At 43.9% G+C, this 14,263-nt stretch overlaps 2 protein-coding genes across 2 annotated transcripts; one reads left to right on the top strand and one right to left on the bottom strand.

Annotated features, from left to right (window-relative positions):
- Positions 1-202: 202 nt before the first annotated feature.
- ankrd34ba (ankyrin repeat domain 34Ba) lies at positions 203-1,726 on the top strand (the record flags this gene model as incomplete). The annotated part of the gene is made up of 1 exon (XM_079256854.1): positions 203-1,726. One exon carries the CDS (start codon positions 203-205, stop codon positions 1,724-1,726), a length of 1,524 nt encoding a protein of 507 aa, XP_079112980.1.
- Positions 1,727-2,866: 1,140 nt separating this feature from the next.
- On the bottom strand, positions 2,867-14,167 carry oclna (occludin a; the record flags this gene model as incomplete). Its single annotated transcript, XM_079256987.1, has 8 exons — positions 2,867-2,965; positions 3,149-3,190; positions 4,639-4,810; positions 4,888-5,070; positions 6,328-6,449; positions 10,715-10,882; positions 10,962-11,592; positions 14,037-14,167. 8 exons carry the CDS (start codon positions 14,165-14,167, stop codon positions 2,867-2,869), a joined length of 1,548 nt encoding a protein of 515 aa, XP_079113113.1.
- Positions 14,168-14,263: the final 96 nt, after the last annotated feature.

Here is a 14,263-nt window from a genome sequence, read left to right as displayed (position 1 = left end):
CTGCTGCAGAAGATTTCCTGCTCAGCTGATTCTGTCTGCAGAAACAAGCCAAGAATTTTCCCTAAATCCGTCTTGCATGGAGGCAACGGGAAGATGGAGCTTTACGTGTGAACACTGTTGCTGTGCAACATGTTTGACGTGTTTTTGTCTTTATCTGCAGAACTTTGTCCGACATCTAGAGAAGCAGCTGCGAGGAGGAAGGATGGAGGGAGAAGTCGTGGCTTTGGATTCAGGCAACCCGCTGCTCAGAGCCGTCTTCCTCCGCCGGCTGAGGCTCACCAGGCTGCTCCTGGAGGGGGGCGCTTACATCAACGAGAGTGACGGCCAAGGCCAGACGCCCCTGATGGTGGCCTGCAGGACCAAACACGTGGACTCTCAGAGCGCCAGTCGAGTCAAGCTGGTCCAGTTCCTCCTGGAGAAAGGAGCAGATCCCAACATCCAGGACAAGGAAGGCTGCACGGCGCTGATGCACGCCTGCAGGGAGCAGGCGGGCGTCGAGTTGGTCTCCCTGCTGCTGGACAACGGGGCGAACATCAGCCTGGAGGACCGGTCCGGGACGTCGGCTTTGGTCTACGCCGTCATGGCCGGAGACTGGAAGGTGCTGAACCTGTTGCTCGACACGTGCAAGGCCAAAGGGAAGGAGGTGATCATCATCACCACGGACCAGTTCCCAGGCGGGAAGGTGCAAGCCAAGCAGTACCTCAGCATGCCCCCCATTCACCCCGCTGCTCAGACGGACAGCATCACCCCAGCAGCTCCCGCATCTCCCTCTGAAATCCAGCTCATCACCTCCCCCCAGGGCACCTCCTCCCTGTGCCCCCCCAAGCAGGTCTTTTCCTTTAAAGAAGGCCAGATCTGTGGCGTGAGCTCCCACCCGTGTTCCCCCTCCCGCCTCAGAGGACAGGCGGCGAACGGCCAGCAGCAGCCTCTGCTGCGGCTCAACTCCGAGCCTTGGTTAAAGATCCCAGCATCTCTGCTGAGCCAGCAGCGTCCCGCCCCCCTGGACCGGACCGAGGAGCTCTCCTTCAGGGTGCCCAGTCTGGACCGGGACGGCCACACAAACTCTGACTGGAACAAAGACGGAGAAGGTCATTGGACCAAGCCTGCAGAGCAACCGGCAGCGCCGCCAGGTCTGCTGTCGTCCCACTCGGCCTCCCACCCCAACCTGCACTCGCAGGTCGCCGCTGCAGACCCCGTCCCCTCCATGCTGTCCAGCGGCAGGAACCTGAGCACCCCCCTGCAGAGCATGGCCTCCTCCAGCCTGCAAAGAGTCATCCAGAGGCGAAAGCTGGGCGAGGACATCTACAGTTCGGACCCCCAGCTGGCGGTAGACATTAAACCCCCCGCCGAGGAGCAGAGAGCCAGAGACCCCGCAGACGGCCGGAGGTTTGCGCCCCTGCGCTGCGCCAGCATGCTGGGCTCCAGAGAGTCTCTAACGAGCCAGAACAAGAGAGTCCTGCCCGGATACGAGCGCAGAGGATCCGGTACCTTCCTGCTAGACCGCAACCTCCAGGCCAGACCCCGATCTCTGCCCCCCCTCACCAACACCCCCATCCTCAGCGTTTTCAGCCACAGCTCCAGCGCCGCAAGCAGCTTCTCTGAGCGAGAGCCTGGCCAGAAGAGCTTCCTGCCCTCCGCTCCCCCCGGACAGCCCAAAGACCTGACCAGAAGGATGCTGCTGAGGAGACACTCCATGCAGACCGAGCAGTTCAAAAGCTCGGCCTGAAGGCCGCCATCGCGCGCAACCTGACCGCCGTCCTCGTGTTACCTGGTGTCCATGTCGTCAGAGTTATCCTGCAAAAACCAAAGAGGATAAAAACAGCATTCCTGGACAAAGGAAGGTCCGCATCACATCGCGTCTTTTAACCGTCGCAAAGTTTCGATTTGTGCCAACCTGAAGGCAGCGAATCAAACTACAGACGTAGAAAATCCAGAAGATTACGTCCCAGTCTTACTCCGAGATCTAAATGTCCCCCCAGAAACAAAGATGTTGGCGGCCCAGAACTGAGTCAGGGCCTTAAACTTACACAAGTTCTCATCAAATTCTCCTAATTTAACATCCACAGGTTGTTCCGTTCAGCTGTGACGTCCAACATCTGGGGAAACATCTGGATTTTCTTCTTGTTCCACCGTCTTCATTCCCGCTTCTCGTCCTTCCAGCATCCTGAAGATGCTCAGCAGCTGCACACATCTGTAGAAACGCATCATCGCAGCAACATCATCTCACACCAAAGTCTGAGTCACTGCCGGATACTTTTATCCCCTCCTGGTACAACCGCAGAAAGTCACAGCAAAGCAGCCAATTCCAGCAACAAATACACTGTTAGACGCGTCTGAAAGCTGCTGCAAACAACTTTGTGTCTTTAAATACTTCAAATGTGTGTTTAAAAAACCCTGCTGTAGCTTAAACTGTCAGTTTCCAAGTGTTTAAGTGTTAAATAAAGGATTTTATTACAACAAAAAGCATCACAAATCATAGTTATTGGAAGATATTCAACAATAAAAACACACTTTCATCCACAACCGCGGCAAACCTCAACAAACCCCAAATATTTACATGCAAGTTACTTTTTTTTTTTCTTTAAAAAAAAACAAAAAAACATTTTATTAAAAATGAGGATAGAATGCAGTAAAAACAGATTTGCTGCAGGAAAAATTATTTTAAAATCTGAGATTACGCATGAATTTGCATTCAGAACTCCTCCAGCAGCTCTTTGATCACGAGGCAGAAAAAATACATGACAGTTCATCAATCCTGCTGCAGACAAGCCGTGTGTTTGTGGGTCTGTTGCACCGTCCTGCAGGGTTTCCCGTCCTCGCCAAACCTGACTTAAAGCAGTCCCTTCTGTCTGCCGGACAGGCGGAGTCACCCTCTGCGGTCGTAATCGCTCACCATCCTCTTGATGTGGTTCAGTTTGGACTTGAGATATTTACACCTGCGTTTCTTCACCTGGTAATCTGGAGACTGTGGAGAGAGAAGCAGCTTCCTGCATCAGGCAACTCATGCAAACACACATTATTTTAGATTCTTTTGTGGCTTAAAGCTGATAAAGATGAAGCTTTTCCCAGAAATCTTATCAGATCATAGATAAATAACATGTTAGTGTTTGTCCTGCTGGGTAGAAACTCTTCAAATAATCCCACGTACCTTTTTAAGGTTCTTAATCCTGGAGTACTCATCCATGGCATCCTGTTAGGAAGCAAAGACACATTGCAGCATGAAACGGGATCACACACGTATCGTAGGGTTACAGTCGCTCATCAGCTTCAGATAAAACCTGACTTTACCCACAAGCTCTCCACCTGAATCCACTTTCGCAGCTCTGCAACGGATTTCAGGCTCTGCAGCTGCTAAATGCTCAGCGACGTGAAAAGTTCTGATTGTGTTTATCTGAACGACATCATCGTTGAAGCAAGATGTTTTCACAGGAAGCTGAGGTCTAACACACACGCCAGGCTCCCGGGTTGCCAGAAGGGACTTTAAGAGTCTTTGACATTTTATTCTGTACTTATTTTCATGGATCAGGTTGCTTGTTTCTGTCACGTGATCTGGCAACGCCAGCTGAGCAGGACAAGCAGAAACTGGTGTGGTTTGCATGGCGACACAGAGACGCAGCAGACGAGGAAATGAATGCACCTGAGCAGAGGGATATGCAAACCTAAAAGATGAACGAAGGTTTCATGGAAAATATGTTTGAATGGAGACAATAAATAAATAAGTTCAGATAAATATTTACAGAAAACGGAGAATCTGACCGGAAACATGGAGAAAGAAGCTCAGGCTGAACAGATTTATGGAACAATAAAGAGATCAAAGAAAAAAATTAAACTCAACCTAAATGATTTAGCTAAAATAAAAACTTTTTTTTATTTTGGTAGAGGTTCCATATTAACCCCTTGACATGTCCTGTCCTAAATTTCCTTCTTTTATCTTACATTTTAATTATGAATTTTATTACGTTCGCCATGGAGGTTATGTTTTGCTCAGAGTTTGTTTGTCTGTTAGCAACATTACTGAAAAAGTTATGGATGGATTTTAATGAAATCTTCGGGATATGTTGGGGGTGTCACAGGAACAAATGATGAAATTTTGGTGGAGATCCAGCAGAAATCCTCGATTCTGGATCACTTTGAAGTTATGTTGGGCATTAATTACAATATGCTTGGCGGAGGTCTGCGCTCAGTGCTTTTCTAGTTATTATTTATTTTATTTATACGTCTTTATTTTAATATAATTTTGATCTTAATTTTTATTTCTTCTTGTTTTTCTATTTTATTCTTTATTATTTTATTTTAATATAATTTAATTATTTCAAATTTTTTTATTCTGGTAATTTCTTTTTTCTATATGTTATTTATTTGTTGTTATTAAATTAATTTCATTCTGAAGCATTTTTAATGCAGGAGAAGCTCAAAGTCCTTTAAACAAAACAATGTCTGCATGTTAAAAACAAAACCAGTATGAACACACATCTACATAGAACATTCTAAATGGAATCAATTTATTCCATATTCAAATGCATTTTATTTTATTCCTGATTTGTGCATTTTGTTTTTATAAACCTGTAAATGAAAGCAGGTATCAGCGGTTTCAGCCATTTATTTACTGGTTACCGTGGTTTCAGTCCGGTGACTCACCAGGTATTGCGGGCTCCCCTCCTCCAGCTGATCCAGCTCTCGGTCCACCTCAGACAGGTTCTTGTTGATGCTGTCCAGCTCCGCCTGCAGGTCCTTGTACTCCTGGTGGTCGAGGTCAAACTCCCGCTTGTAGTCGTTGCGCTCCTGCTCGTTGGCGATGGGAGGAAACTCGCTGGGAACACAAAGATGGTGGAGATGAGATCCGATGGGCTTTTTGCTCGTGTGCAGCAGAATCTCATTTCCTCATACCTGTCGAAGTCGTCGTCGTCCAGCTCGTCTCCGGAGGAGTTGTAGTCCGTGTCGTAGTCCTGTCCGTCGGCGGGGCGAGGCTGGCCGGGACGCCTCTTCTTAGGCCGTCCAGCTGAGCTGGCGAGCTCCGAGCTGCTGCTGTATGGAACTCCGTTTTGCAGGGGGAGATCGTTGGCGACAGGCCTGCGTGACAAACATCAATAATCAGGAAACTCATCGAGCTCGACTTGTTCAAATCTGAATCAACGGAAATAGTTGTGACGTAAAATAAATCTGTAGAACTTCCGTCTGTCAGAACAGACTCAGTTTCACGTTTCCACGTCCTTCCGACGTCCCGAAAAGCAAATCTGTGGACAGTTCCCAGTTTCCAGGCATCAGTTTCAGGAACCAGAACGCTTCTCCAGGATCCTTCAAGGACTTTTCTAGTGAGGTTTTAGATTATTGTCCCGTTTTCTGTCCATCTGATCCTATATAATGTCAAGGTCCAGGTTCTAAAGAGGATCCGTCTCTCCATCGGACCCACTGAGGTCTCGGTTCTGAGGAGGATCATCGGTGGGCGTAGACATGAGGAACTCCTGGTGTACACAGTGTTCCCTGCAGCTTCCTCAGATAAAAACACTGAAACATCTCTGGTATGATCAGCCTGCAGGAACTTCCCTCTCTATGAGCTGCTCAAAGCAGAACATCTGTCCATCAGACCCATAGTGGTGCTGGTTCTGATGGAGGATATGTCCCTTCATCAGACCTGCTGAGGTCCAGGTTCTAAAGAGGATCCATCCTTCCATCGGACCCACTGAGGTCTTGGTTCTGAGGAGGATCAGTCCCTACATCGGACCCGTTTTCACAAATCTTCAGTTCAGTTCTTGGGTCATGTGACCGCAGCCTTTTCTGGCTTCCTGAAGCCATGTTTCCATGGAGACCAGTTCTGATGAGGCTTTGGCCAGCAGTAGATGGACTATCTGCTTTACTCAGGTCCAGGTTCAGGTCTCTGCTGGATGTCAGATCCAGTTTGTCAGACCCAACTCTTCTTCTCTGGTCCTCCACATCCCCAGTTTCTGCCTCCGTGCCGAGATGCTGCAAGTTTCCAGCTAACAGCTAAAGTCCTGGTTTCTGTCGGATCTCTGCTGGTTTTCACTGGTTAAACTAAAGAAACAGAATGAATGAGGCCAAAAGATCCAGTTTAAACTGGTTCTTTGTCCATTATGTGTTGACAGAAAACCAGTTCAAGCCAATTTTCCACTAAGATGATACAATGGTTTAAAAAAGGAAAAAGCAGAAAATATTCGAAGACAAACTCTGAAAGACCCCCAGAAAGCCGGAGAAACATCAAAGCTTCAACGATTACAACTAAATCCATAATAAATAAATAAAATAATAAATGTTCACATATTGTTCCACTAAGTGAGATGGAGAAACTTCAGCTCTCGTGTCTGAACTCACTGTGAGGTGTAGCTCAACGGAGGCTTGTCATTGTTCTCATCGTCCAGGTTGCTCCTGGAGCCCCTGAAGTGGTCAGGGTCTGCAACGGGAACTTCTCCAGGGGGAGCGTCGATATTGTTCACCTTCACGAAGGATTAAAGCAAACAAACACAGTCAAAACAAAAATTCAAAACAAATCAAAGCAATACCACCAGAAATCACAGGGGGCAGTGTTGAGTTGACATAGACTTTATGTAAAAGATGGGCGGAGCCTCTGTGACGCTACTCGTAGGTTTCTGAAGAGCTGAAATGAAGCTTGGTTGGCGGTTCCCACCGTCACCATCTTGGCAATCCATGAAAATACTAAAAATGAGCGAAGGGGTGGAGCTGGAAAAGGGGGCAGTGAGCGTTGGGGTGGACGATTGACATCTATATAACTCCAAGCTGCCTGTAGCTAGCGCTAACCAAGCTAACCGAGGTAGGCAGGCTAAGCTAAGTCTTGCTGTTAGCCAGATGAACACAGATACTGGGTACCTGTCAATCAAAAGGACACGCCCCTAACTATTATTATTATGTAAATTTACAGAACAAACAACATTTAAACAAAAACAGAAAAACAGAAAAATAAAATCAGCTAATAGCAACAAAATAAACTATATTTCTTTTTCTTGGAGCAAGAACAAAGTTTTAGCTTCTTGTGTGAAACAAGATGATAACGTAAAAACTGCATGGTCGTATAACATATGACTACGTCTGACACGACCGTCCCCATTTCTGTAGCTCAGCGAGCAGAAATTTTTCATTGTAACTGCACAACTACTGACGGGTCAGAGCGTTTGGCTCCTATTGAATGTGTCCTCTCCAGAAAGAGTCCCTTTTGGTCCAACTGAAACAAAATAAAGGGAGATTTTTCCAAGTTTCTACACTGGTTTTAACATGAAAACATCTTTGCACCGGTTTGACACAGGAGCCTTTGCCTGATCGTTGGTGTACGATATTTCAGCTGAAACACAGATGTAGAAACTTTTCTTCCCCTGTGGACCTGGAATCCTGGTTCATGTGACTACAGTTCGCTTGGTAACAACTTGCCAGGTTGACCATCATGCAAGCTTTAGATGCTTCCCGTCTCCAACACACCTGAATCAAGTAGCTGAATGAGCTCTTCGGCATGTTGTCCAGCTCTACAGAGGCCAGGTAACGAGACATTCATTTGATTCAGGTGTGTTGGAGAGGGGATGTATCTAAAAGTCACAGGATCTTGAGATCTTTTCCTCCGCAGTCTTTAGATGTGCAGATTCTGTCCACATCACTTTGGCTTTCCTCCTGTAGCCCCTAAATCTGATTAATGGATCAACATGTTCAGGCATCCAGATGGAGCAGGGAAACATCTGAAACCTGGAGGACCAGCGCTGGACAGGATTTATGTATAATTTTAGACTGATGCAGGTTCAGAGGAAATCATGTCCACAAGGTTACAAGTTACAGGCAGGGCCACAGTGTTCCAGGGCCCCCTTCCCCACCACACACAAAAAAAAAGATGGATGTAGCCTCCATGACGTCACCCGTAGGTTTCTGAAGAGCTGAATTGAAGCTCGGTGGGTGGTTCCTACCATCACCATCTTGGCAGGGGCATGCGTGTCGTCTCGCCCGGAAAATACAAATATGGTCAAAGAGGTGGAGCTGAGAGGGGGGCTGTGAGCGTCATGATGGATGATTGACAGCGAGCGAACTCCGAGCTTTCTGTAGCTAAAAGCTAACCTGGAGATAACAGGAGCTAACTAGCTAACGGAGGTAAGCGGGCTAAAGCTAAGTCACGTTGTTAACCGGCTAAAAACTGCGGTTGTTCTACGTTCTTCTTACTTGAAGCGAGAGATCGGGTACCTGTCAATCAAAAGGACACGCCCCTGAATGTGCCGAACTTCGAGATTAAATTACTTTTAAACAGGGGAGTTAGAAAAAAATTCACTCCCCCCCACAGTTGTCATGAAGGTAAACCTGACCTATTAAACCTAAAATGGATTTTTGAACCAGGCTGTAAACATGTTTATTTCTGCTGTAAACATGTTTATTTCTGCTGTAAACATGTTTATTTCTGCTGTGAAGTTGGTCTTTTTAACATGGGAGTCTATGGGGATTTGCTCTGTTTTGCAGCCCCTAGTGGATGAAGGGAGAACTGCAGTTTTATGCAATTCCGCATAGGCTTCACTTTTAACCGCCGAAAGCTCCGTCCATCTTTCATATACAGTCTATGCCACCACTACATTGTGAAAAATGTGAATGACACACTGTGAAACGGCATTTCTAACATCTCTCAGCCAGTGGTACCAATAGCAACACACTGGACACGGTGGTGTAACTATCTGGCTTTTATAAACATTTTGTTTCATGTCCAAACTGCTGGAGTTTGCCCTACGTAGGCCCCACATGGCCCCTAATGGGTGTGAGCCTCTGGGCCTGTGCCCATAATGCCCACTGGATAATCCTTGGTTACAGGGTTTTTATTAAAACGGACTTCGTTGCTATCAGTGGGTGCAAACAAACGGCGTAAACATGAGGAACTCCTGGTGTACACAGTGTTCCCTGCAGCTTCCTCAGATAAAAACACTGAAACATCTCTGGTATGATCTGCCTGCATGAGCATGCCTTCTATGAGCTGCTCAAAGCAGAACAATTGCAGCAGGTTTCTTCAGTCGCCACTTCAGAAGAGTTTCCATCTATAAAATGCTTCTGGTGGCAGCTATCAGGTTGCCGCTGACGTGTCATTTTCTGCAAAATAGAGGAGAGTTCCGGTCCAACCTGTTCTGCCAGCTAGCTGTAGCTGTGTGCTGAAAGTCATCATGACTCACACACTCCTCGCTACTCTCTCCATGATGCGACAAACACCTCGAAACACAGCTCAGAATACGTGACTCACTGAAAAATATACATACAGATGCTTAAAATGATGTTCAGGTTGTTTTCCTGTCACACTCCGTCTCAGTATGCGACTTGTCAGCAGCAGCTGACTGAAACCTGCCACACCTTGAAACCAAGTGTACACAGAAGAAGCTCATGGCTGCACACCTCCCTTCCCCCTCATAAACAAGAGGAAGCCATGAAACCGGTTTCACCACTTCCACCGACTAGAGCGCAGCGAAGTTGACAATCCTGCACAAACCCAGACAAGCTTCTAGGAACACATCAACAACCCTTTTCTAGAAAATGCTGTGTTTTCCTGGCTTATCAGTAGATTTAACAAGATGAAATCAACTGCAGGCTTTTATCAGCCTCCCAGATAGTTCCACGCTCTGCTGCGAGGTCCTCTGCAGCATTTACTCCTGCAAAACGTCCTGCATACTCACTTACAGACTGGATCTTACAGGACTAACCCGAAGATAAATAATGTCATATCAGGAGGTACCACCGGATATTCCCGTCCATTTTCCTGGGAGACCCCCCCCCTCAAAGCAAACAGTAAAAAGCAGTGGACCCCCTGCAGGAAACATTTGTTGCTGAGAAACAGCAACAGTGGATGGTAATTACTTAAATTTAATAAAGTCAGTGATGCTTTTCCCCCCCGTTAGTTACAGAATGGAGTCATTTATGATGAGCAGATCTTCTGTTTACATCCCTCCAGATGCTTCTTCACACAACTGTGCAGAAATATAATTATCTAAACACAGTAATCATGAGGAGATCAATAAAGTTTTAAAAAAAACTACATAAATTTAAAAATCACATTAAAAAAAATTTACCATAATTAAATAAAATGAAACATGAATAAAAAAATTAACAGTAAATTATGCCAAATAAAACATAAAAAACCAAAATAAAAAATATAAATAAAATAAGAATTAAATTGAAGTCAATTCATTTTAAAAATTAAAAATTGAAAAATAAAATAAATAATAAAAAAGTTGCTCACCGCTAAAAGTCCACATTTTTTATACATGGATCACTCTTTCCTTCATTCAACATCCTTTTTGTCCGAACTGATAACGTCTCTCAGTGACCTTCAGCATCACATTTTTATTTCTACTTTATTAGTATAAATATCAGTATAAATATCCCAGTAAAGCCCAGCGTGACATATTAGACACATCCAGTTTGTGAGACATTTTGCATCCCTTTAGGGTAAAAACTTTGGTTAAAAACAAGCTGATTCTCATCTTCTACCTCCTGATGGGCTCCAGATGACACCATTTGAATTTATTGAATTTGAATTTATTTAACACCATTTATTGAATTTCCCTTTGGGGATTAATAAAGTCTTTTTTTCTTTGTAAATCATTTTAACAGATTAAATGGTAACACACAAGGTAAATATTCCATTAGTAATATTATTAATGAAACTTTTCTTCTCATGTTGGGCTTTAAATGGATGAGTTGAATATTTCCTCTACTAATCCAGCAGCGCAGCTTCACTCACCCACGCCTCCACATCTGGAGGTGGCTCCAGCTCATCTATGATCTTGACTCTCTTCCACAGAATGTTGCTCTTGCCGTAGCTCCCAATTTTCTGACGCGTTTTCAGAGCGAAGACGAGCATGACGATGAGAGCGGCGGTCACCAGAAAGCCACATACGATGGCGATGGCCTGGAAAGAGAGAGGCAGACCTCAAACCAAACTCCTCGTGCAGAGAAAGGAAGACATCCAGTCATCGCTGACGGTTTACCTCTTGTGGCTCCACCACGCAGTAGTGATAAAGGTACTGGTTGACGAAGACTCCTGAGAGCTGTGGCTGATTGTACTGAGCGCACAGACCAGCCATCTGGTTGCCGTAAACCGACCCAGAGGACTGAGCTGAGGGGTTCACCGCCATCAGGTACACTATGGTGGCAATAAACATGAGAAACGCTAGAATGGCGCTGATGATCAGCACGGCCAGGTAGAACTTCCTGCTCTGTGATAGGCTCTGATGGGACACGATGATGATGAAGATGGCCAGGGCGAAGATGAAGACGAAGGCTACCATTGCAATCATGAACACTTTGCCTGAACGTGGGTCGTTGTAGTTTCCTCCGATTCCCCCGTAGCCGTAGCTTCCGCCTCCGTATGCTCCGCCTCCGTAACTTCCTCCATAACCTCCTCCGTAACTTACACCAGTGCCTCCATATCCAAAGCTAGCCGCGGCATTCTGACCGTCCCACGCCAGCGTGGAGGCAACACAGGCAAATATGGCCACGGACAAGATGATGGTGAGAATGGCCATGATTTTCAGGATGCCTGGCGGGGACGTCCAGCGGTAGAAGTGCTGGAACTCGTCATCTGGGTAGTAAGAATATGCCGGTTGGGAAGGAGCATTACTAAAAAAAAAAAAAAGAAATATAAAAGAAATTAAATACAAGTTACAGACAAACACCATTTATAGAACAACTCAGAATATCTGAGATTTAAAGGTGGAGTATGTACGATTTTCAATATTTAAAAAAAAAAAACAAAAAACTAATAAAATAACTACAATCATAATTAGATAGTTTTTTTTTAACATATAGGTTCCAGTTTGTCCATATTTGATGCGTTATTAAATTACAAGTTTAATTAATGAGAAATGACAAAAAGCACTTTTTTTTTTACTGGCAGGAAAACATTTAAGAAGGGTCTTTGTCATTAATTAAACATGTAATTTAATAACGCATCAAATATGGACAGACTGGAACCTACATGTTTTAAAAAACTATCTAATTATTGTAGTTATTTTTTTAGTTAATTTTTTTTTAAATATTGAAAATCTTACATACTCCACCTTTAAGTACGGAGCAAGAAAGGTGACAAGTTTGGACTTTTTCCTCCTGAGATACATAAAGTAACAGCAGGTGAGTATGACTGATGCCTTGGCTTAAAAAATCCTGGATATTGAATACCAGGAACCGCCTCGATTCAATTGCGAGTTTTTTTGGTGCCAATTCGATTTAAATTGCGATCCTCATGATTATTTGATATTGCTGATTTTTGTAGACTAAAAGCAAAAGTTTTGCTCGTCATTTTTATTGATTTCAATGAGAAAAAACAACACAGTAGCCAGACCATTATTCTGCTGCCATAATGCCCAAGAAAACAAGTAAAACAATCTATAAAAACAATAGAAATTAATAAAAAAAAATTTGGGTAAAACTGACAGAAAATGTAAAAAGCCGATGAGACACCAATGTTGTAATGAACGCTGGATGTTCACTGAGAATCAAGTCATGCTGATTCCTTCATCCAAAACAAACAGTGGTGTGTTTACCACAACATGGCACAGCGATGACATGTTGCCCCGTTGGAAGGGTCGTCTCGGTCTGATGATGTCAAAACGCCAATAGGACAATGAAAAGGACCATTTAGATTCCCATCCAGAACATTTTGCGCTTCAGATGCTTGTTTTTGTTTGTTTATTGTTAATTATCATGTCAGAAAACAGCTTATATTATGCTATAATATACATTATAATAATAATTTTAGCCAACATCTGTTGACTTGTGATAGAGCTGTAAGTTTTTGAAGATTGTATTTAAAACACAAAAACTACGAGGGATCATCATTTGAGCTCCATTCACCCACAAAAATGCAACAGTTTATATTCGCACTACTGATATTCCTCATGTTCCTATTCACCACATTACAAACACGTTAAAAACTAATAGAGAGAATTAAACTAGTTTTCTTTCTTTTCTTTCTCTGAGTGTGAATATATAAACTGATTTCACTGCGAATTGAGGCGACTCGCCGCAGCCAGCAGTGACATGACTGAGGCGCCTCTGTGCTTCCGTACAGTTTGACTTCATGTTTCTTCGGTTTTTACTCACTAGACATGACCTGGGTGGTAGGGAGGTGGACTCTCTTTGGGCCTGGAAGACATCCTGCAGGCTCTGCTGGACGCTGATCTGCAAATCTGCAAGAACATTTCTGCTGTTACATCTATTCATACTCAATAAGCATTTTCTGAAAATAATTAGGAAAAAAAAACTGTTTCATCCAAGAAGGATCGATCTCTGTCAGGCGTTAAAGTGCTTCATCGGTTTTTTGTTTCTATTACATTTATGTAAAAAAATAAATTATATTTTAATATTAACATTTAAAAAACATGTCATCTTTACATAAAAAGAAAAGTTTTCATTTCATACATGCTCAAAAAAAATGTACACAGCGTCAGTGTGTTCACAGTCCGCGTCCAACTGTACCGCACGTAGTTTAACAGCAACAACAATAAACCAGGTAGTTTTACAGGAACAGACCAGGTAGTTTAACAGGACTAAACCAAGCAATTTTACATAAATAAACCAGGTAGTTTGAAATAAATAAACCAGGTAGTTTACCAGGAATAAGCCAGGTAGTTTTACATGAATAAAGCAGGTAGTTTTACAGGAACAAACAGGACTAAACCAAGTAATTTTACATAAATAAACCAGGGAGTTTAACAGGAATAAACCAGGTAGTTTAAAATTAATAGACCAGGTAGCTTAACAGAAACAAATTCGGTAATTATACAGAAATAAACCAGGTAGTTTTACGGAAATAAACCAGGTAGTTTTACAGGAACAAACTCGGTAATTATAGAGAAATAAACCAGGTAGTTTTACAGGAACAAACTCGGTAATTATAGAGAAATAAACCAGGTAGTTTTACAGGAACAAATTCGGTAATTATAGAGAAATAAACCAGGTAGTTCAACAGAACTAAACCAGGTAGTTTCACGGAAATAAACCAGGTAGTTTAACAGAAATGAACGAGGTTCATTCAGCGTTGTAAACGAGAACTTCCCACTTACCTGTCGTTGTCTCGGTCCTCACCTGGAATGATTGGACCGAAACTGCTGATAACAACACACCACACCCGGACTGACTCTCGCGGCCAGTGTGGCCCCGCCCCTCTCACAGGTGTCACACACCGGATGTCCATATTTGGAAACGCGACCAGCGACATTTCCAGGTTTGACAACAAACCAAAACTCTAAAATATTATGAAAACTCCAATCCTGCCACTTATAAATATGAA

This window comes from Telmatherina bonti, assembly GCF_933228915.1.
Source record: "Telmatherina bonti genome assembly, chromosome: 17".
Lineage (NCBI taxonomy): Eukaryota > Metazoa > Chordata > Actinopteri > Atheriniformes > Telmatherinidae > Telmatherina > Telmatherina bonti.
Note: the sequence above shows the minus strand (reverse complement) of the source record. Positions and strands in the feature narration are given on the sequence as shown.